General features: G+C 45.1%; 1 protein-coding gene across 3 annotated transcripts in view; it reads left to right on the forward strand.

Moving 5' to 3' along the window:
• ipo8 (importin 8) overlaps positions 1–23,086 on the forward strand; it is a 122,279-nt gene extending 99,193 nt beyond the window's left edge. For all 3 annotated transcript variants that reach the window (XM_072484306.1, XM_072484308.1, XM_072484309.1), the window contains 7 exons: positions 429–526; positions 1,846–1,941; positions 5,644–5,864; positions 6,985–7,190; positions 14,850–15,068; positions 16,319–16,435; positions 22,063–23,086. In XM_072484306.1, coding sequence (XP_072340407.1) covers positions 429–526; positions 1,846–1,941; positions 5,644–5,864; positions 6,985–7,190; positions 14,850–15,068; positions 16,319–16,435; positions 22,063–22,160 — 1,055 coding nt within the window. In that variant the 3' untranslated portion in view covers positions 22,161–23,086. The remainder of the gene's footprint in view (positions 1–428; positions 527–1,845; positions 1,942–5,643; positions 5,865–6,984; positions 7,191–14,849; positions 15,069–16,318; positions 16,436–22,062) is intronic.
• Positions 23,087–23,301: the final 215 nt, after the last annotated feature.

Below are 23,301 nucleotides of genomic sequence, written 5' to 3' on the forward strand. Positions count from 1 at the left end.
CCACCAGTGATGGCGGGCTTCAGCTTTTTCAGAATGTCTCAGTCCTGTCTTTGGAGGACCTCCCCTAACTGGTTCCCTCTGATCTTACAAACGCTCACCTCTTCGACCAAGCTGTTGGTGAGCCTTCTCAACATCTATCTTCCTTTCCGCTACCTCGGAAGCATCCTGAAATGTTCTTTTAGCATTTATATAGCAGCTTTCATGATTTCAAGACATCTCATAAAGAGAAAATTATTGCATGAGGGTTATAGAGAAATGTCAGGGGAATTAACTGAATTGCTCTCCCAAGAGAGCTGGCACAAACATGACGCCTGAATGGCCTCCTTCTGCATTGAAACTATTTTATAATTATTGAGTGAGTGAGTGTATAGATTGGTTGTTAATGTAAAATGCTTAAACCAGAGAAATTCTATTATTTTGTCTTTCAGATATGATGCCTCTTTTGCACAATTATGTGACTGTGGACACAGATGCGTTTCTGTCTAATCCTAAAAACGTTGAGATTATTTACAATTTGTGTAAAAAGGTAAATTCTTAAGGTGGTTGCTAAGGAATGATAGACTCTGCATTTCTGTAGCCCCTTTCACATCCTCATCATCCTACCAATAAATTATTTGCAAGTTTAGTCACTACTGTAATGCAGGAATAGATTTAGACAGTTTGTTTACATCAGGGCCACGCGTACAATAATGAGATGAATGATCAGTGAATCTGCTTTAGTGGTATTGGCTAAGGAACTGATGTTGCTCAGTACACCAGGAGAGCTTCACTGCAAAGTGCCATGGAACTTTTAAACTTATCAGAACATGGGGTCCTTGGCTCAGTGTCCCATTTGGAAAAACAACAGCTGCAATAACACATTTTCTAATTCCAATTAGTGATTCAAAAGAGGCCAGAATTGGAGGAGCATGATGGGGTGTGGGGGTCAGTGGGGTTAGAGGCGCCTGATGGGATGTGGGCGGGGATCAGTGGGGTTAGAGGAGTATGGTGGGGTGTGGCCGGGGGCAGGGGGGGGGGGGTTTAGGTGGGATTAGAGGAGCATGGTGGGCTGTTGGCAAGGGTCAGAGGGGTTAGAAGAGTATGTTTGGGTGTGACCGGGGGACGGTGAGGTTAGAGGTGTATTGGGGGGGGGGGGGGGGGGGGGGGGGGGAGGAGGAGGAGGAGGAGGAGGAGGTGGTTCGAGGAATATGGTGGGGTGTGGGGGGGGGGTCAGTGGAGGTTAGAGAAGTATGGTGGGATGTGGGGGGGGGGGGTTAGATCAGTATGATGGGGTCTGGCCGGGGGTGTCAGTGGGGGTTTGAGGAGTATGATGGGATGTGGGGTGGGGGTTAGATCAGTATGATGGGGTCTGGCCGGGGGTGTCGGTGTGGGCTAGAGGAGTATGGTGAAGTGTGGGCGAGGAATGCACTGCCTGACTTTGTGGTGGAGTTAAACTCAGTCAATGCCTTCAAAAAGGAATGGTGTAATGTTACTTGAAGAAGAAAGAATTGGAGGGAAAAGGCAGGAGAGTGGGACTTGGCAAATTGCTCCTGCAGAGTTGGAAAAAAACAGATTGGGTCAACTGACCCCCTGTGCTGTTCATCAATGATTCTATGAATGATCTTAATAAAGAGTGTTGCAGTTTTTAGTAAGTGCTAAAGGTGTTATCTCAAAGGGTTATTTATTTTACAGAAGGTGCCTGAGTCTTCACTTTGTTTCGTCACTGACTATGCAGTCACCGGATCTATATTTTTTTATGGATTTGAAATCAAGTGGCTGTGTTTATTTGGTCTTTTAAGTCGCTGTTACCAAATGAATCTCTGGCCTTGCATTCAGCAAACCAGTAACTGTGTGATGTATTCTTAGGTCCTGACGGGGGATGCAGGGGAAGATGCAGAGTGCCATGCTGCAAAACTGCTTGAGGTGATCATTCTTCAATGTCAAGGGAAGGGCATTGACCAGGTAATGGATGGACTCCACATGCATGTACCTCGGGATAACATCTTTAGCTTCAATTTCCACAGCAAAGGCAGGAGGTCATAGGAGGCCAGCCATTGTATTGCATAGGCTCGATCAACTGTTTCTGACTGTAATCGATCCTCCCATAAATTATGGAGATGATTAATTAATCCGTGGGTTTGCTCAGCACGAGGTCAGCATATTCTCTGTGCAGCATGCTGAATGGGCAGCTCACTCGGAAGTGTTGGATTAGTTTGCTCAGCAGAATTTTGTGGCTAATATGTAGAATCTCCAGCTCCCACCAACTGAATGACCAACGAACCATTTTAGTTTTTGTTTTGGCAGTTGTAATTTTAGCAGTTCATTTGTACCCAAGCTAATCCTCTTCCCCACGCACTCACAGCATTCAGTATTGCAAAGGAGCAACCCCGGGACCTCAGTTTTGTACAGTGTTGGATCCAGCTGTCGTAATGTACTCTCAAATGTCCTGACTCATGTTGTTAGTACAATAGGTCCTGCCTGCTGGCTTGAATAAAGCTTAACCTGTTTCCTCTTGTAACTGTGGGATCCCGTGCTGTCTGAAAGTACCGTGCGCTTGTTAACTCCGCCAGATTCAAGGCTAGATTTACATTTCCTGCGGGTTAGCAAGCTAATTGTGGCTTTCGGTGTGGCATTCTGTGCTCCACATATCTTGCGCTATTATACAGTTCTCAATGTTTTCTGGAAAATTCCTGTAAATAGACTATTCCGAAGAAAGTTTAGAGTTGTGGTCTGGTTATGCCTTTTTTGGGGGTTAAGATCCTCATTCTTCCTCCTCCATTTGTAGGCCAAAATCTTGCAAGCTTGACCCTGTGACATATAAATTGTGCTGCATTGAAACCTTTGAGAGCCCATCAGTTGGAAAATGATTTTCACCAATGCACAAGTCTCACCACTGCAACTAGTCATTAGTTATTGAAGTAATCCTCCATTTATGCAATGAAATAAGTATTCATTTAATTCCTGAGTTTTTTTTAATAAACTTCTTACGCACATCAGGTGAGCCTCACTGCACTACACACCATCCGTGACATGGTGAGAATGTTCAGCCAATCATGCCTGGACCTGCTCTTTGAAAGAGCTAGCCAGTTAATCCCACTTCTGAGTACTTCTCCAATAGCCATGTACACCATTTTGAGTACTTATCCAGTTCTTGGTGAAAGTTCATTTGTATCTGCTCCCACCACCCTTTCAGCCAGTCAAGAAGATTGGTAACTGGCAGAACAGGGAAATTTGGATTTTTCTCGCTGTTGGTATTAAAAGTTAAAATGAACAAGCATGGTTTGTGGTTGGTGTTACCCCTCTACTCCGCGAGGGTTCACAAGTGACACGATACACAAACTACACAAGACTTATCGTATTCACTTAAAGACACTTTATTTGTACTAATATGTCTCACAGACTTCAAACTCGATAAATAGACTCTTTAATCAGTGAATGTCACTTAAATCTTTAACTCCATATACTATTTAAAGTTACTCAAATCACCGAAAACTCAAATATCTCTAACTGATCAGGCCCTTCTCTGCGGGTATTTCACTGACCTCTGAGTCCCTGACTCGGGGTCTTCTTCTGCGATGCTTGTTCCCAGGACTTTCGCTCCAGGATTGTCGCTCCTGAGGCTCCAAACTCCCGTTTCTTCCCCTTCTCAAATGTTCGATGACGTATGTGTAAGACCCTCGTGTGGCTAAGCTGATTCTTTCAAGAGTCTAGTGAGTTCAAGTAAATGGGCCTGTGAGTTTCTCCTTGCCAACATCTGACGGCTTGTGTCAAAATTAGTAGAACTGTCCCACACGCTAATCAAGTAACAACATGACATTGCCATACTCTCAGAATGATAACTTACAGAAATGTCCAAGGTACCAGCATCACCATTGTTGAGTATGCCCTGTCCCAGCAGCAGGACAAACCCACCAGAGGTGGCAGTACAGTGATAAATCTTCTTGACTATGCCCTCATCAATCTACCTGTCGGAGATGCATCTGATCATGACAGTACTGAAATCAAAAACAAAGCAGTATAAAGATGATTTTGTACGGTATGGCTTTATTAATTGTGTCAATGCAAATCATGATGCAAAGCCCATGTGGGATATAAACAGAAAAGTACTGGCAAATGAAAGTTTAAAGGCATTTGAAAAACCTCTTGATTTTTTCCAATGGATGAAGTGAGAACTTAAATCATCAGCTGAAGTCCTTAGCAGAAATATAACATTGAATGACAAAATAGTGAGATCGTAAGAACTAAGCACGCTCACCTGTCACATTAAAGGTAAGTAAAAATGGTGGGGCGTGAAGTTCGGGCGGCTAGGATCGCGATGAACCGCCAGCGTGTGTCACGAAGGATGGCCAGTTGGTAAAAATGGGTTCCAGGCAAAAAAGTTTGATTAACACTGCCTTAAAATCATCTCTATACTGCTTTATTCCTGATTTCGGCTTCTTCTTAATGGGCTGTTTACCAGAGGCCCTGCTTTGACTTGCTGTGGATTCTCCTGAGCACCTCACAACACCACAGCTTTGTCCTGCTGTGGATTTTCCTGAGCAGCTCTCTTTCCCCCCCCCCCCTCTTCCTTATTATGAAACAATCCATTTTAAATTCTTCAGTCTTGTTGCTTGCTTGCTGCTAACAAAATGGAGGAATCTCTCTTCAGCCCAGAACAATGACCTGCTCTCTGCCACCACTCCAGGCAGGAAGACTCCATCGATTTTTACGTTCGAGGCAGGAAGACTCAATCAATTAAAAAAAAAAAAAAATCTGCTCCTGGGTCATTGTGCTGACGTCAGGAGGAGGCAATCTTCCCCGCTGGGCTCTGGGCCTGTGAAATGGTTGGGCACTAGTTCCCACGCGACCCTCCTGACACCTGCCTGCGACCCAACTGCTGGTCGCGACTCTTGAGTTTGAAAATGACTGTTCTACAAGATGCACTGCAGCAACTCGCCAAGGCTCCTTCAACCGCACCTTCCAAACCCATGATCTCGGCCACCTAGAAGGACAAGGGCAGTTGATGCATCGAAGACTGCCACCTGCAAGTCCCCCCTGAAAGCCAGCTCCATCTTGACTTCACAAAATCCTAACGCTCTCGTCCTAACAACACCACATGGCCTGCAGTGGTCCAAGAAAGTAACTCCTAGGTACTTTGACTGTGGCTGTTCATGTTGTAACCCATTGAGTGAGCATTGGCAAGCTATTCAGCTATGACTGCATCATAGCCAAGTCCTGATCACCATTGAGTGATTACATGCTGTAAAGTGTGTGCACATATTGGCTTAGGATATACTTGAGCTGGGAAAGTAGTAGTTCAACTCGGTCAAGGCTTACGTATAAAGGGCGCAATTTTTTAAAATAATTTTTACGGGGTGTGAGCGTGGCTGGCTGGGCCAGCATTTACTGCCCATCCCAGACTGTCCTCTATTTCAGAGGGCATTTGAGAGTCAACCATATTGCTGTGGATCTGGAGCCACATGCAGACCAGACCAGATAAGGTCTGCAGATGTCCTTGTTTAAAGGACATCGGTGAACCAGAAGGATTTTTAAGTTATTGAACAGTCAGCGCAGAATCGAAGGGATGAAATCTGTTGATTTTTTTTTTGTTTTTAAATATAGAAAAGCGGCAGCTCACGTACACCTGAAAATTCTAAACAAAGAATGTTTTCTCTGTCTCATTAGTGTATTCCATTGTTTGTTGAAGCAGTCCTGGAGCGACTAACCCGTGGAGTTAAAACAAGTGAACTGCGGACCATGTGTCTTCAAGTGGCCATTGTGGCCCTTTACTACAGCCCCATGCTACTTGTGAATACCTTGGAAAACATTTGCTTTTCACACAGTGCGGAGCCTATCACATCGCAGTTTATTAATCAGTGGATGAATGACACAGATTGTTTTCTTGGGTAAGCAAATCCTTTGGTCAGGCAAATAACCAGTGTGTTTCTTCGCTGCATTTCAGGAACCTGCTGCAAATTGCAACACAAGGTGCTCACGCGAGGTTGAGCACCCGAGATAAAGTCATGAAAAAGGGCAGCAATATTCTAGGTTTTGTTAATTAATAGTTGCACAGAGTACACTAGTAATTACGCAAAAACATTGGTTAGTCCACAGTTGAGGGTACAAACTGACTGCTGTTTTCAGCGCATCATCGAAAGGACATCTAACCTGTGTATGCACCATGTCCAGTATAGATTCACCCGGATTATTGTTGAGGTTGAGAAATGGTTACTATTCAAAAATACCGGGGGTAACGAGAGGGGAGAAAGCTAAGGGATGACTTAATACAGGTTTAACATTGTGAAGAGTTTTGCCCCGGTGCTTAGGGAAGGATTATGCCCTTTGGGGGAGCAAATGGAAGTCTGGACTGCTGGCCTGGGGGCTCTCTCCTATCCCCTGGGTTGTGCTGATAGATCACCTACAACCGATCCTTTGGCTGCAGGTCTGGGGTCAGGAGGACATTGGTTGTAGGCAAGGCTGCTGAGCTGTTCTTTTGAGTGCCCCATTCCTGAAATGGGTTAATGTGAAGTGTGCACGAGCTGAGAATTTGATTGTAATTTAAAAGTGCAAAGGAGCAAAAAGGGACCACATGCAGTGCCTCAATTTCCCACCAGTTTTCATTATCTGTTTGAGATCTGCTCCACTTAATGATTGTTTCATTATAATGGGATGATGTGGAAAAATGTAATACTGTAGTGAGAGGAGTATCTGAATTGTTCTTAGGCACACAGCATTTAAGTTATTTTATTTTTCATTTACAGTATTTTATCATTTGTTTTGTCTATGTTGTGTGACAACGGTAAACCTTGGTAATTGCAATAGTAGTGATACATCAGCAAGGAAGATGATCACAAAGGTTTTACAATGCTCAGACAATTAGTGAATTCGTCATCGCTTGCTTCATTTATTTTAAATGTTTTAAAAGAAAATGATTCAATTGAGTGCAAGATTATCTGCCTGTACTCGGTTTAGTAATTTGTTCTGACTGCAGTTTAATGCCTCTGCTTTAATTGCTTCTATCACCAGGCTTCATGACCGGAAGGTCTGTATCATTGGTCTGAGCACATTAATGGAAATGCAAGACAGACCAGACGCTGTGGATGCCGTGGCGACTCAAATTCTACCTTCATTGCTGCTGCTCTTCCTTGGCCTAAAGCGAGCATATGCAAGCAGAGCTCCTAATGACCTGAATGAGAATGGAGAAGAGGAAAATGACGATATTGAAGAAAATGGTATTTTGTTTTTTGTTATACATTTACTTTACAATGAATATAGACCCTTCTGTGTGCGTGCGCTTGTGTGGTTTATGTGCGCGCATGTGTGTTTGTGTGTTTGAGTCCGCGCGCTTGTGTGTGCGCGCGTGCTTGTGGGCGTGTGTGCACACCTGTGGGTGTGAGCGCGCATGCTTGTGGGTGTGTGTGCGTGCGCTTGTGGGTGTGCGTGCACGCTTGTGGGTGGATGTGCACGCGCTTGTGGGTGTGCGCGCGCGCTTGTGGGTGTGCGCGCGCGCTTGTGGGTGTGCGCGCGCGCTTGTGGGTGTGCGCGCGCTTGTGAGTGTGTGTGCGTGCTTGTGGGTGTGTGTGCGTGCTTGTGGGTGTGCGTGCGTGCTTGTGGGTGTGCGTGCGTGCTTGTGGGTGTGCGTGCGTGCTTGTGGGTGTGCGTGCGTGCTTGTGGGTGTGCGTGCGTGCTTGTGGGTGTGTGTGCGTGCTTGTGGGTGTGTGTGCACGTGCTTGTGGGTGTGTGCGTGTGCTTGTGGGTGTGTGCGCGTGCTTGTGGGTGTGTGTGCGCGTGCTTGTGTGTGTGCGTGCACGCTTGGGTGTGCGCGTGCGTGCTTGGGTGTGCGTGTATGCGGGCGCTTGGGTGTGTGCGCGCGTGCTTGGGTGTGCGCGCGCGCTTGGGTGTGTGCGCATGTGCTTGGGTGGGTGTACACGTGCGCGCTTGGCTTGGTGTGTGCACGCGCTTGTGTGTGCACGCGCTTGTGTGTGCACGCGCTTGTGTGTGCACGCGCTTGTGTGCGCACGCGCTTGTGCGCGCGCTTGTGCGTGCGCGCGCTTGTGCGTGCGCGCGCTTGGGTGTGCGCGCGCTTGGGTGTGCGCGCGCTTGGGTGTGCGCGCGCTTGGGTGTGTGCGCGCTTGGGTGTGTGCGCGCTTGGGTGTGCGTGCGCTTGGGTGTGCGCGCGCTTTGGTGTGTGTGCGCGCGCGCTTTGGTGTGTGTGTGCGCATGCTTGGGCGTGTGTGTGTACGCATGTCCTTGGGTGTGTGCTTGGGTGTTTGTACGCGTGCGCGCTTGGCTTGGTGTATGCGCACGCTTGGGTGGGTGTGTGTGCGTGCTTGTGTGTTATGTGAAAGCACCTTTAAAAATGGTTGTTTATCAATAGTTGCAGTGATGTCAGTGTGGATGGAGCTGGGCTGTCTGTCTGCTTTACTTTCGCTTTGGCCTGTCTGCTACAGGGTGTATTTAATTTTGTTTTGAGAGCTGGATAGCTGCAGGAAAAACAAGCAGCTGTATAATGATCTCTGCAATCTAAAGACTGTCTCCAGATCATTTGGGTGATTTCAAAGTGATAACTGCTCTCAGTAGAGAATTTAAAGCTGATCTCTGTTAAAAAGGATCTTTTGTCTTATGGATGTTGCAAAGAAAGATTAAGGGTTACTTCTAGAATATTGTATCTGTGGGGATGATTGGTGTTGATAGTTGTTAAGATGTTTGCTGTCGGTTTATAAAGTGTTAACTGGTTTCATAAATAAACATTGTTTTAATTTAAAAGTAGTTTCACTTTCTGATGCCTGTAAGGTAGGCCTGTGTGCTCCCCACAACCACAATCTATTAAAAGTTGTGGGTCAGGTGAACTCCACAATACACTTTGGGGTTCGCGAAACCCTGGCCCGTAACAGTGTGCGCGTTTGGGTGTGTGTGTGTGCACGTGCTTGAGTGTGTGTATGCGCGCTTGAGTGTGTGTGTGCGCGCTTGAGTGTGTTTGTGTGCACGCTTGAGTGTGCGAGCGCTTGAGTGCGTGCGTGCTTGAGTGTGTGTGCGCGCGCGTAGGTGTGTGTGCACGTAGGTGTGTGTGTGCACGCGCGCCCGTAGGTGTGTGTGCACGTAGGTGTGTGTGTGTGCACGCGCGCCCGTAGGTGTGTGTGCGCGTGCGCGCTTGGGTGTGCGCACGCAAGTGTGTGTGTGCGCGTGCACGAGTGTGCGCACGCGAGTGTGTGTGTGTCCCTCGCCAATTTCTGTTTCGCTGATGTGCAGGTCAGTTGATTGGCCATGATTAAATTTCCCCTTAGTGTTCAAAAGGATAGTTGGTTTACAGGGATAGGACAGGAGGGAAAATATTCAAATAACATTTGAGGTAATTTTCGTTACATGATCATTACTGCAGAATCTGATTCGATTTATGTAGCAGTGTAGAACATAGAAAAATACAGCACAGAACAGGCCCTCGGCCCACGATGTTGTGCCGAACCTTTGTCCTAGATTAATCTTAGATTATCATTGAATTATCATTGCAGAAGGAGGCCATTCGGCCCATTGAGTCTGCACCGGCTCTTGGAAAGAACACCCTACCCAAAGTCAACACCTCCACCCAACACTAAGGGCAATTTTGGACACTATGGGCAATTTATCATGGCCAATCCACCTAACCTGCACATCTTTGGACTGTGGGAGGAAACCGGAGCACCCGGAGGAAACCCACGCACACACTGGGAGGATGTGCAGACTCCGCACAGACAGTGACCCAAGCCGGAATCGAACCTGGGACCCTGGAGGTGTGAAGCAATTGTGCTAACCACTATGCTACCGTGCTGCCCTTAAGAACAAATAAATCTACACTATATCATTCAATGTAATCAATGTACCTATCCAATAGCTGCTTGAAGGTCCCTAATGTTTCCGACTCAACTACTTCCACGGCAGTGCATTCCATGCCCCCACTACTCTCTGGGTAAAGAACCTACCTCTGACATCCCCCCTATATCTTCCACCATTCACCTTAAATTTATGACCCCTTGTAATGGTTTGTTCCACCCGGGGGAAAAAAAAAGAAGGAACTAGTGATTGTACATGAGCTGATAATTGATATTTTTAATTGGTTATTGTACTCTGGTAGTTGCCGGTAGCTCATCTGGATATGGCCCTGTTATTTCTTGAGCACAGAACTGAGGCTGGGAACAGAAGGCTGCAAAATGTTACTTGATAGTCTGTATGTCAAAAAGTAATTAAGCAGAACTTGTTATTGAGTAGTCACTGAAGATTCACAGTCAATGTGAAGTTTAGCACAGTGGGCTAAACAGCTGGCTTGTAATGAAGAACAAGGCAGCAGCGCGGGTTCAATTCCCGTACCGGCCTCCCCGAACTGGCGCCGGAATGTGGTGACTTGGGGCTTTTCAAAGTAACTTCATTGAAGCCTATTTGTGACAATAAGTTATTATTATTACAGTACGAAGTCTTACAACACCAGGTTAAAGTCCAACAGGTTTGTTTCAATGTCACTAGCTTTCGGAGCGCTGCTCCTTCCTCAGGTGAATGAAGAGGTCTGATCCAGAAACACATATATAGACAAATTCAAAGATGCCAAACAATGCTAGGAATGCGAGCATTAGCAGGTGATTAAATCTTTACAGATCCAGAGATGGGGTAACCCCAGGTTAAAGAGGTGTGAATTGCATCAAGCCAGGACAGTTGGTAGGATTTCGCAGGCCAGGTGGTGGGGGATGAATGTAATATGACATGAATCCCAGGTCCCGGTTGAGGCCGCACTCATGTGTGCGGAACTTGGCTATAAGTTTCTGCTCGGCGATTCTGCGTTGTCGCGGGTCCTGAAGGCCGCCTTGGAGAACGCTTACCCGGAGATCAGAGGCTGAATGCCCTTGACTGCTGAAGTGTTCCCCGACTGGAAGGGAACATTCCTGCCTGGTGATTGTTGCGCGATGTCCGTTCATTCGTTGTCGCAGCGTCTGCATGGTCTCGCCAATGTACCACGCTTCGGGACACCCTTTCCTGCAGCGTATGAGGTAGACAACGTTGGCCGAGTCGCACGAGTATGTACCGCGTACCTGGTGGGTGGTGTTCTCACGTGTAATAGTGGTATCCATGTCGATGATCTGGCACGTCTTGCAGAGATTGCCATGACAGGGTTGTGTGGTGTCGTGGTCACTGTCCTGAAGACTGGGTAGTTTGCTGCAAACAATGGTTCGTTTGAGGTTGCGCGGTTGTTTGAAGGCAAGTAGTGGGGGTGTGGGGATGACCTTGGCAAGATGTTCATCGTCATCAATGACGTGTTGAAGGCTGTGAAGAAGATGACGTAGTTTCTCCGCTCTGGGGAAGTACTGGACGACGAAGGGTATTCTGTCCCATGTTTGTCTTCTGAGGAGGTCGGTCCGGTTTTTCGCTGTGGCGCGTTGGAACTGTCGATCGATGAGTCGAGTGCCATATCCTGTTCGTACGAGGGCATCTTTCAACGTCTGTAGACGTCTGTTACGCTCCTCCTCGTCTGAGCAGATCCTGTGTATACGGAGCGCTTGTCCATAGGGGATGGCTTCTTTAATGTGTTTAGGGTGGAAGCTGGCGAAGTGGAGCATCATGAGGTTATCCGTGGGTTTGCGGTAAAGCGAAGTGCTGAGGTGACCGTCCTTGATGGAGACGAGTGTGTCCAAGAATGCAACTGATTTTGGAGAGTAGTCCATGGTGAGTCTGATGGTTGGATGTAACTTACTAATGTCATCGAGTAGTCGTTTCAGTGATTCTTCGCCGTGGGTCCAAAGGAAAAAAATGCCATTGATGTATCTGGTGTATAATGTTCGTTGAAGGTCCTGTGCGGTGAGTAGGTCCTGTTCAAACTTGTGCATGAAGATGTTTGCGTATTGGGGTGCGAATTTGGTCCCCATGGCTGTTCCGTGCGTCTGGATGAAGAACTTGTTGTCGAAGGTGAAGACGTTGTGATCCAGAATGAAGCGGATGAGTTGCAGAATTGCGTCTGGAGATTGGCAGTTGTCGGTGTTGAGTACTGAGGCTGTTGCAGCAATGCCGTCGTCATGGGGGATGCTGGTGTAGAGTGCCGAGACGTCCATTGTGACGAGGAATGTTCCTGGTTCAACTGGTCCATGGGTGCTGAGTTTCTGTAGGAAGTCCGTCGTGTCGCGACAGAAGCTGGGTGTACCTTGTACGATGGGTTTCAAGATGCCCTTGATGTAGCCAGAGAGGTTCTCACACAGGGTCCCATTGCCTATAACCAGGCACAACCGACAGAATACCCTTCGTCGTCCAGTATTTTCCCGGAGCGGAGAAACTACGTCATCTTCTTCACAGCCTTCAACACGTCATTGATGACGATGAACATCTTGCCAAGGTCATCCCCACACCCCCACTACTTGCCTTCAAACAACCATGCAACCTCAAACGAACCATTGTTTGCAGCAAACTACCCAGTCTTCAGAACAGTGACCACGACACCACACAACCCTGTCATGGCAATCTCTGCAAGACGTGCCAGATCATCGACATGGATACCACTATTACACGTGAGAACACCACCCACCAGGTACGCGGTACATACTCGTGCGACTCGGCCAACGTTGTCTACCTCATACGCTGCAGGAAAGGATGTCCCGAAGCGTGGTACATTGGCGAGACCATGCAGACGCTGCGACAACGAATGAACGGACATCGCGCAACGATCACCAGGCAGGAATGTTCCCTTCCAGTCGGGGAACACTTCAGCAGTCAAGGGCATTCAGCCTCTGATCTCCGGGTAAGCGTTCTCCAAGGCGGCCTTCAGGACCCGCGACAACGCAGAATCGCCGAGCAGAAACTTATAGCCAGGTTCCGCACACATGAGTGCGGCCTCAACCGGGACCTGGGATTCATGTCACATTACATTCATCCCCCACCACCTGGCCTGCGAAATCCTACCAACTGTCCTGGCTTGATACAATTCACACCTCTCTAACCTGGGGTTACCCCATCTCTGGATCTGTAAAGATTTAATCACCTGCTAATGCTCGCATTCCTAGCATTGTTTGGCATCTTTGAATTTGTCTATATATGTGTTTCTGGATCAGACCTCTTCATTCACCTGAGGAAGGAGCAGCGCTCCGAAAGCTAGTGACATCGAAACAAACCTGTTGGACTTGAACCTGGTGTTGTAAGACTTCGTACTGTGCTCACCCCAGTCCAACGCCGGCATCTCTACATCATTATTATTATTAAGTAGCGATAGGGGAACTAGAATTCTAGAAAGTGTACCTGGGCAAAAGTACAACTTTTGTCTCGTTTGGAACATTCTGTTCAACTTTCTTTCCCAAATCTAGCGATAGATATTGCTATTCAAAGACGGTAACTCAGGTGATGCTTTTGCTTGGATTTCTTAAATTAGAAGTGTCAGTTTAGAATATTAGAATTCTGTTTTTGTTTTGGGCAATGGTTAGCACAAGTGGACAGTGGTTAGCACTGCTGCCTCACAGCACCAGGGACCTGGGTTCATTCTGACCTTGGGTGACTGTCTGTGTGGAGTTTGCACTTTCTCCCCATGTCTCCGGGTGCTCTGGCTTCCTTCCAAAGAAGTGCAAGTTAGGTGGATTGGCCACACTGAATATTCCCTTGGTGTCCAAAAATATGTGGGTTAGGAAGAGGGTGGGGGAAGTCGGGCTATGTAGTGTGCTCTTTCAGAGGGCAGACTCGATGGGCCGAATGGTGTCCTGCACTGTAGGAATTCTATGGGGTCTAAACCAAGGTTCAGGAGAAATAGACTTGAGATTTTTACAATTCTGATTGATTGTAGGTGGTGAAATTGAACCACAGATTTAAAATTGATAATTGGCTTATCCATTGGAGGTGATGAATTTCAATCACAGCTTTTAAAATTGATAATTGGCTTAAAAAGAATCTTAAAATGGGAATGATCAGATTAGATACTGGAAAATAGTTATTTTCTGTTCAGTTTGCTGCATTGTGAAACAGGTTGCTAATATATCTGGTAAATATGGATCTTCTACAGTCCTTTTGCACGGATTGGCACAAGTTTGCAGAGCCAAGTGATTTTCTTCTGTGCCATAAGATTCTGTGACTGAAGCCACTTGAAGTTCTTGAGGAATGAGGACATTGTGACCTATTGGCAGGGTGGTGAATTATGAGTTCGTTAAATATGCCCAGCATTATGTCCTGAGCAATTATGACCTCTTCAATCTTTCGTGATTGTTTTTTGATGTTGGAATTTCCAGATTACCTTGAAATTGGCTGGTATTTTCTCTCTCTCTCCATTTTTCTTACATTACCAGTGGTTGGAAATTGTCCTGTCTGGTGGATGGAGTGAATATTGTCCACTTTATTTTCCCCTCAACTCTTCGAATGTTGGTATTGGTTAAATCAACACACTATGAAATCTGCTACTTTCTGGTCATTGTGGCTTAGTTACAAAGGAATCATTATTTTTCCTTCCTTTGTGTTTTCTCCTGTGTGTGTTGTATGATTCTACAGATCAGAGTTGAGTTCCCAGTAATCTGCTCGAGTGGCCATCATTCACATTTGATCCTTTATGATGAGTCTCATTAGAGCATTAAAACCTTGGGTGTGTGGGGTTTAGAGGACCATAGCCAAGCCCAATCATGACCTTGCAAGATAACTATACATGTTTCCAGCATGGATTCCTGTAAAAGCAACCAGGCATAGAAATTCAGGGGTACTGACACTAACTGTGGTGTCCCTCCAACACCAAGCTCAGCACGGGTGGGGGATTGAAATTCAGATATCTTGATTTCTACAGATCAATTTCTCCTGGTTAAACTAGTATATCAGTTGAACAACTGAGCCCTTTTCTTTTCCCTTATTTCTCCTTTAGCTGCTCGTGTTTTTAAAGGAAGTAAAGTTTCTTTCTAAGATGTAGTTTTCACTTTCAGAAGAGATTCCAAGCGATGAAGATGACATTCGTGAAGCGGGGCAGCAGTACCTGGAGATGCTGGACCAACATCAGGTGCAGGAAGTTGAGGAGGAGGAGGAGGAGGATGAAGATTGGGATGAAGATGGGTTAGAAGAAACTGCCCTGGAAGGGTTCTCTACGCCTCTGGATGAGGATAACAGTGTTGATGAATACCAGGTTTTTACATCAGCACTGCTAAGTACGTGTTCTCCAACAATTTGCATGCCCAAATGTTAATGCTGAAACTTAACCATTTAAGTAAATGTGGTTTGATGGAAGAGTGATGATTTCTAAAAAATAGTTAATGGTTTCCATGGGTCATAATTCCAATCCATGCAATGCAACACTGGGTTTTATGCTGCTCATAAAACATGAACATTGCATGGATTGTCTTCCGGGCAATTGTTGATGTGTTTCACGCATGGAAGTGACTTTTGTGTTCTCATGAAATTTGCTTGTATACCAGCACATGTTAGCGATTTTGATGTATTCTCATTGCAAATAAAAATGGAGCCAGAGAGAAGGGAATCCTTTTGAACGTAGCAAACCTATCTCTCAACTACGGATTTTTGAGCAGGACACCCTGAGCAAAACCATTGTGAAAATAGGAGACAAAAGCCTTAGGTTGCAAAATGAACAGACATGCAGATTTTCTGTAAAATTACACTTCTGGAGGGCGGTGCAGTGGTTAGTAATGCTGCCTCGTGGCTCTGGGGACCTGGGATTGATCCCGGCCCCGGGTCGCTGTCCCTGTAGAGTTTGCTCGTTCTCCCCATTTCTGCATGGGTCTCACCCCCACAATGCAAAGATGGGCAGCACGGTAGCACAGTGGTTAGCACAGTTGCTTCACAGCTCCAGGATCCCAGGTTCGATTCCTGGCTTGGGTCGCTGTCTGCGTGGAGGCTGCAAGTTCTCCCCGTGTCAGCGTGGGTTTCCTCCGGGTGCTCCGGTTTCCTCCCACAAGTCCAGAAAGACATGCTGTTAGGTGATTTGGGCATTCTGAATTCTCCCTCAGTGTACCCGAACAGGCGCCGGAGTGTGGTGACAAGGGGATTTTCACAGTAACTACATTGCAGTGTTAATGTAAGCATACTTGTGACACTAATAAAGATTATTATGTGCAGGGTAGGTGGATTGGCCTTGCTAAATTGTCCCTTAATTGGAGAAAAAAAAGAATTGGCTATTCTTAAAAAAAAAAAATGTTTTTTAAAAATACAATTCTGCCGCAAACACTAATTTGAATTACATTCCATCAGAATTTAAGAGGTGAGTGAAGGAAAAAAGAGAAACTTAAACTGTAATAGGTCCAATCATTGTGACTTCTCTTTTTGAAACTTTTTGTAAACAGGGCATATCTGTACTAATACAATTAGCACCATGTCAATATGATGTGCATCGCAGAGAAGTTTGTGCGTTCTATTATCTGGAGTTTTCTTTTAATTGTTGCAGGGGTACAAAGTAGGGATGCGGCATGGTACCAGACTCTCACTGCCCCTTTGAGCGAGGACCAGAGAAAACAATTACAGGAAATCTTTACGCTGACAGAACAGCGGAAGAACGCAGCAGGTTAGTCCCTAGCGCAGGGCTGTGTATTTTTTTGCAAGTGTAACTTGGCGACGGTGAGAATATTTGGAGTTTGAGCATATTCCAATCTCCCTTTCACCACCCACCGCAAACTTTAAAACATGCACCTTTATTTAATAACAAGCAAGTTTTTGCAGTACTGCTCATCACCTGCTGATGGCACTAGTGGACTTAATCCTCTGAGATTGAAAGTCGAATTTCAGTGTCAAATCGGAAAATTGGAAAAGCATTGCCTCTCAGCATTGCGAGGACCTGGAATTAGGCTGAATTGGCTGAAATGCTACTTTCTTCATAAACACTCAGGGAAATCTTAAAAATTTACAACACTGAAACAGACCAGTTGACCCAACTGATCTATGCTAATGCTCAACAAAAGTCTCCTCCAACTCCCCTTCCTCGCACGCCATCAAAATATCCTTCTATTCACTTATCCCGTGTGTTTATCCACACTCAAACGCATCGGTACCATTCACCTCAACTACTTATGGATCATGAGTTCCACAGGAAATGTTAATGCATAGTCCACAAAATTTGAAGTTGTGTGACTTCAACTCAGGTACGTTGCATGACTGATTGCAAAGGTACAGTGGGCGATTACTATAAATGTGTGATATGCAAGGTGCTATGTTTGAAAAGTTGAACAAGCTTTTCATTGCCATAGGGTACAACAAAGCAGAACTGGTGTCCAGGGGAACTGAACAATATACCTATTCACTATATAGCTGAATTTCAGTAATGCTGCACTAGTTTTCTTGTTAATGAGTGTTTTCTGAATAAAAGACTGTTCGGAATAGTCCAAACCTGAAATTCTGGTGCTTTCCAATAGAATTGTGGATATTGTGCTTCCGGTGGTGTAATGTAAGGGGAAGACAGGCACGAGGTGGATCCCGCTGGTGTACTGGACTTTCTGCCCTTTTTCTTAATGCCATAGATTGTTTACTCTCTGAAACACACATAGTTATTCTAATAAAGGTCATGAAATGCCCAAATAAATCAGGGGGAAAGACTCCCGTCGACGGAGTCTGAGGTAGTTTCTTGTTCTCCATCCACTCCACTAACGGCCGAGATGCTTTCTGATACCTTGGCGAAAAGCACCGACGAATTGTGTCGAAAGACCTCAAGAAATAAATTAAAGAGGCCTTGGCTCCCATTCGAGCAGTTCTGGGGAAAACCAATAGACCGTTGAAGCTCAGGGAGCCACGATCAAAGATATGGAGGTGGCCTTATTGGGCCTCAGCGATCAGATTGCCTCGCTGGAATTGGAACTGTCTTCGGTGATCAAAACAAATAGCTCATTGAGAACCAAGACGAATGATCTCGAAAATATTTGGATTATGGGGTTTCTGGTAGGGATGGATGGTCCAAAGCCCACAGAGTACTTCTTGGGTATGTTCAGCAATGTGGTGGTGAGGGTGGATTCACAGCCCCACCTGAATTGGACTGAGCCCATTGTACCTTTCAGTTGAGGCCACACCCTGAAGATCACCATGTGCTGTGATAGTGAGGTTCCACAGCTTCAAGAGAAAGGAGAGGATTTTGTGATGAGCAAAGGAACACCAAGAGTTTAAATGGGACGGCCTCTCCATCAGGTTCTATCAGGACATGAGTGCAGAGAGAGCAAAGAAGAGGTCTGTGTTTAACGAAGTCAAGGCCGCCATGTATAAGAGTGAAGTCTGGTTTGGTTTGGTCTACCCAGTTCAGAGTAACTTTGAGGGAAAAGACTATTTTTTTCGACATGCTGGGAGAGCTTTCTTTAAAAACGCAAGTTGGGCATGTTGTAATTGGGATTTTGGTTCTGTTGATGGACATGTTGAATTGTTACATTGTTGGGGTTTCTTGTTTTTTCTTGTTCGGGGCTGAGTTCTTTTAATTCTTGTTTCGATTTGGGGTTTTACGGTATGTGGAGTTCTGTTCGTTGTGATGTACAGATTCCTTTCAATGCGCAAGGTGCACGGGGTTTTGGCATTTTGTTGTTTATATCTTTTTTTTTTCCCAGTCGGGTCTCCCTGCTAATTAAAGAGTTAGTTAACGGGAGAGTTTTGAAGGGTTCGCTGCACTCATTATCGTAGCTTTTTTAGCTAATGAGCTTAGAGTTCTTGTTTTGTTTGGATTTGTTAGACGTAGGCTTTAGTAGTTTTTTGTTTGCCTCACTTCTATTTGTATTTGGGTGCGGTTGTATTCAAGGATGATGGTGTTGAGGGTGAGGGTAGATTGCTGGCAGTGCCTGTACATTTTTCTTTATCCAGTCTTTAGACTTGGTTTGGGGCCTTCTTGGGTGGGCCTGTTTGCTGTACCTTTTTAAATGTCCCTTGGGTAATCTCTCTTGGTGGAAATGGATGACTCTGGATTGAGGGGGAGGTGGGAGACCTCCAATTTGTTTGATCACCTGGAAAGTTAGGGATTTGAATGGCCCAGTGAAAATATTCAAGGCATTTTCTCACCTTAAGAGTTTAAACTCCGATGTGGTGTTTTTACAAGAGACCCATTAGAGGGTCAGAGACCAAGCTAGGCTGCGCAATAACAGGCCGTTCATTCAGGTTTCGATGATAGCCCCCCCCCTCCCCCCCGGGAAGAGAGCCAAACTGGGGATGTTATCATTCCACCTTGCCAAGGCAAACGTTTGCTATCTTTGGGTCTGGGTGGCCCACAACTGGGCCTCGCATCATAAATTAAATTACACCAGTCTGCTTAGTGTTATTAAGACAGACTTGCAGAGGTGGAACGACCTCCCCCTATCCCTGGAGGGTAGGGTTCAGGCTATTTAAATGAACTGCTCCCGAGATTGTTATTTCTCTTTCAACGTGTCTCCATTTTTCTCCCCAAACCCTTTTTTTTTAATAATATATTTTATTCAACTTTTTCGGCCAAACAAAACAGTACAAAGGTTTTTCCCCTTTTTACAACAGCAAAACAATATAAATAACCGTGACCGTATTCTAACAAATAAATAAATAATATATAAACTAAATGGCAACTGCCATAACAAAAGTCCTGAAGGTGCTGACTCTTACTGGGGTACAGTTCCTGAAGGTATTGACTCTTACTGGGTACAGTTCCTGAAGGTGCTGACTCTTACTGGGGTACAGTTCCTGAAGGTGCTGACTCTCACTCAGGTACAGTTCCTGAAGGTACTGACTCTCACTGGGGCACAGTTCCTGAAGGTGCTGACTCCCACTGGGGCACAGTTCCTGAAGGTGCTGACTCTCACTGGGGTACAGTTCCTGAAGGTGCTGTCCCCAAACCCTTTTTTATCAAGGTCAACAAATTTTTATTTGGGCAGGTAGACTTCTCAGAATCCGTGGTGTTATGCTTCAAAGGACAGTAAGAAGTCTTACAACACCAGGTTAAAGTCCAACAGGTTTGTTTCGAATCACCAGCTTTCCCGAGCACTGCTCCTTCCTCAGGTGAATGAAGAGGTAGGTTCCAGAAACCTAGATATAGACAAAGTCAAAGATGCAATACAATACTTTGAGTAAACCCTCAACCGGGACCTTGGATTCACGTCGCATTACATTCACCCCTCACCATCTGGCCAGGGCTTGCAAAATCCTACCAACTGTCCTGGCTTGAGACAATTCACACCTCTTTAACCTGCTCCATCTGGACCTGTAACGACTTAATTACCTGCAAAGACTCGCATTCAAAGTATCGTATGATTCAGTTTAAAGTTTTGCATAGGACGCATTGACCAGGGCGAGGATGTGCAGGTTCTTCCCTGGGATTGCGGATAATTGTGAGGGCTATTCTCCTGGGCCATCAAACCATATGCATATGTTCTGCTCCTGTCCCAAGTTGATAGGTTTCTGAGCATCTTTCTTTAACACCATTGTCGGGGATATTCCTGGATTTGGTTCCATGTCCGCTGGTGGTCATATTCAGGGTGCCGGAGTCGCCGGTGATGCAATTTGGAGTGAAGACGGATGTCTTCACCTTTGCGTCGTTGATAGCCCAGAGGTGAATTTTGTTGGGTGAACTCCACTTAGTACCTCTGCTTGGCTGGGTGTCCTAATGTTGTTTCTGCATTTTGGGGAAGGTCAACTTCATCAGGGGGTCGGTTCTACTAAGATGGCAACCATTTTTTTATTTTTTTAAGGAGTTAGTCACCGTCAGCTGTCAGAGGGTTTAGGTTTGTATTTAATTTAATTAGCTGTGTGTGTTTTTGCCTTTTTTTTCTGTCTTTTGTATTTTTCTGTTTGTTTTGGGTTGTTTTGATTATTAGGAAAAAAAATTAATAAACCTTTTTAAAAAAGAATTGTGGATATTGTTGCAACATGGGCCACACGTGTCAAAGCAAAACATCACCACGTTGAGCATGATTCCTCACTGTCAAGGGGGCAATAAAGGTTTGATGTGACAGGTTTGTCCGATATAATTTTCACAGCAAGGGAAACAAACATCTCATGGGTGTGATCGACAGGAATTGTTGTGACCCTGCTATAAAAACGGCTAATCTCCTACCACAACTCTTCCTCTGCTTTCTGTGACCACCAGGTTCATGCAAATTCCTTTCTGCACGCCTTTTTAAGTTCTACATTAAGTCCCATTTCCTGTAGCAAAATAGTTGGCACCCAAGCAAGTCAGGACGTACGTAATCTGTGCTCCTGCTGGTTAAGTTCTGTTTTCATTTTTACTGACCTTTTGGGAGCGCCATTCCATGATTCTGCCTTTTTCTCCTGAAAATCCCAAACCAGCAGCATTAGGAATCACAGAAAATCGCTCATTTTCAAATTAAGTTAAAACTCGTTTAAAGATGTGATGTACTTTTAATTTTCAAGAATGGGGGTTTAAGAGTTCAAACTCGTAAATCATATTTCCATGCATTTATCAAGTGTTGAGACGCTGAAAAACCCCGATTGAAAGCGGTTGGCACGTTATCTTTGCAATGTGGCATCAGGCAAAAATGCTTTTAATTCCCCAAATCTTAAAAACATGAATTGTGGTGGAATATTTTGATTACTTATTGTTTGCATCAAACTGCATGAATACCAGGGGACAATTGCTAAATTGACATTCATGAGTGGAGTCAAATTTATTTGACATTAAGACAGCAGTGGGAGTTGTTATGAAAAAGCTCTCGGACATGTTTCAGAATTCCATTAAAAGTACGGCACGGTGGCACAGTGGTTAGCACTGCTGCCTCAGAGCGCCAGGGACCTGGGTGACAGTGTGGAGTTTGCAAGTTCTCCCCGTACCTGCATGGGATTCTTCCGGGTGCCTCAGTTTCCTCCCACAATCCAAAAATGTGCAGGTTAGGTGGATTGGCCACGTCAAATTGCCCCTTAGTGTCCAACGGTTAGGTGGAGTTAAGAGGATAGAACGAGCAATTGGGTCTAGGCAGGGTGCTCTTTCGGAGGGTAGGTGCAGACTCGATGGGCCAAATGGCCTCCTTCTGCACTGTAGGAATTCTATGATACAGTGAAATATGAGACATGTCTAGTGCTCCCTTAAATCTAGGAATAAGACTTAAGCTGGCATTGAAATTAGATTTTCCAGACTGGATTTTTGGGAGATGAACTGTGTTCTCAGTTTGCTGTAATTTTTATTATCCAATCCTTTCCTGTTTCACAATTTGATTCTGTTTCATTTTTAATTTTCTTTTATTTCCTTAGAATCCAAGAAAATCGAAGGACAGGGTGGCTATAACTTTGACATGTCTGCACCAGTTCCCACGGCATTTAATTTTGGAGCAACTCCAGGGGGCAACTGATCTACAGATGGCATTTTTATTAAACTTCAGGGCATCGTGAAAACAAATCTTCCATCCATCAGCATTACTGAAGCTGTCGGTAGACCTTCGGAACTGATGTTGAACCCTTCCAGTGCTGGATCGTAACTCGATAGTCATTCGAGGGCCTTGTCGCTATTTCTTTTTCTTTCGTCCTCGAGCGAATGGAGTGAAAATCATCTCTCCTCCACCACCCTCCTCCCCCTTCCCCTCGCCCACTCTGCAGGCACTCCGGGAAAAGGTTTGGTTAGCCACCACCTCTCAGGTTCCTAATATACAGGCATTTGACGGGTTAATACAGATACATAGTGCCTTCTGTCGCATGTGGATTGCCTCAGATTTTAGTTTGGAAAGAAATGGCATGAATTAAAGAGAAGTACTTTAACCATGTTTTTTTAATATTTACCAGAGATTTAAAAAAAAAAAAAATCTGCTTATTGCAGCTGTGCTATTTTTAAATTTCCGTGTGGTAACTGTTTTAACATTTAAAATATTATCCTTGGTGAAAAGCTGTTGGTTTCCGTGATTTGTGATAGCAGTGGTAGTCTAGGAATAAACAAATAAATTGCAATTCTGTTCAAAATTACGTGAAAATTCCTAAGTCTGTCTTGGTGGACAATTGCGATTCCTTTTTTATGAAAGGGGACACATTTTAATAACTGTGGACAGTTGAAAAATATCAATATTCTGGCAGTATGTTTAGCTGTTGAATGGCAGTCGAGAGAGTTTTAGACTTTGAAATTTTAATTATTTTCTTGTTTATGTTCTATAAGGTATCAAATGCCCATCTGGGTAAAGCAAGAATTGTCACAGCCAATTACTGTACTTTTACATTGGTTCTTTGAGAGAGCTTGTGAGTTTTCATTCTCAGCTATTGGGTGCCTCAATAAAGCCTTTGGTTGAGCACATTTTTGTCTGAATGAATTGTATTTTGCTGAAATCTAACAACAGGATTGCAAGCTTTGACTATTTTAGGGTAAATTGAGAAACCTAGCTGAACAAGAAGCTGGAGTTCGGGCATTTGGCGCCTCGAGCTCGCCTAAACTCATGGTCGATCTGATAGTAACCTCAACTCTGAGTCCCGCTTACCCCCAATAACCTATCACCCCCTCTAATACCAAGA

The sequence above is a fragment of the Scyliorhinus torazame genome, chromosome 19 (genome assembly GCF_047496885.1).
Source record: "Scyliorhinus torazame isolate Kashiwa2021f chromosome 19, sScyTor2.1, whole genome shotgun sequence".
In the NCBI taxonomy this organism is placed as follows: domain Eukaryota; kingdom Metazoa; phylum Chordata; class Chondrichthyes; order Carcharhiniformes; family Scyliorhinidae; genus Scyliorhinus; species Scyliorhinus torazame.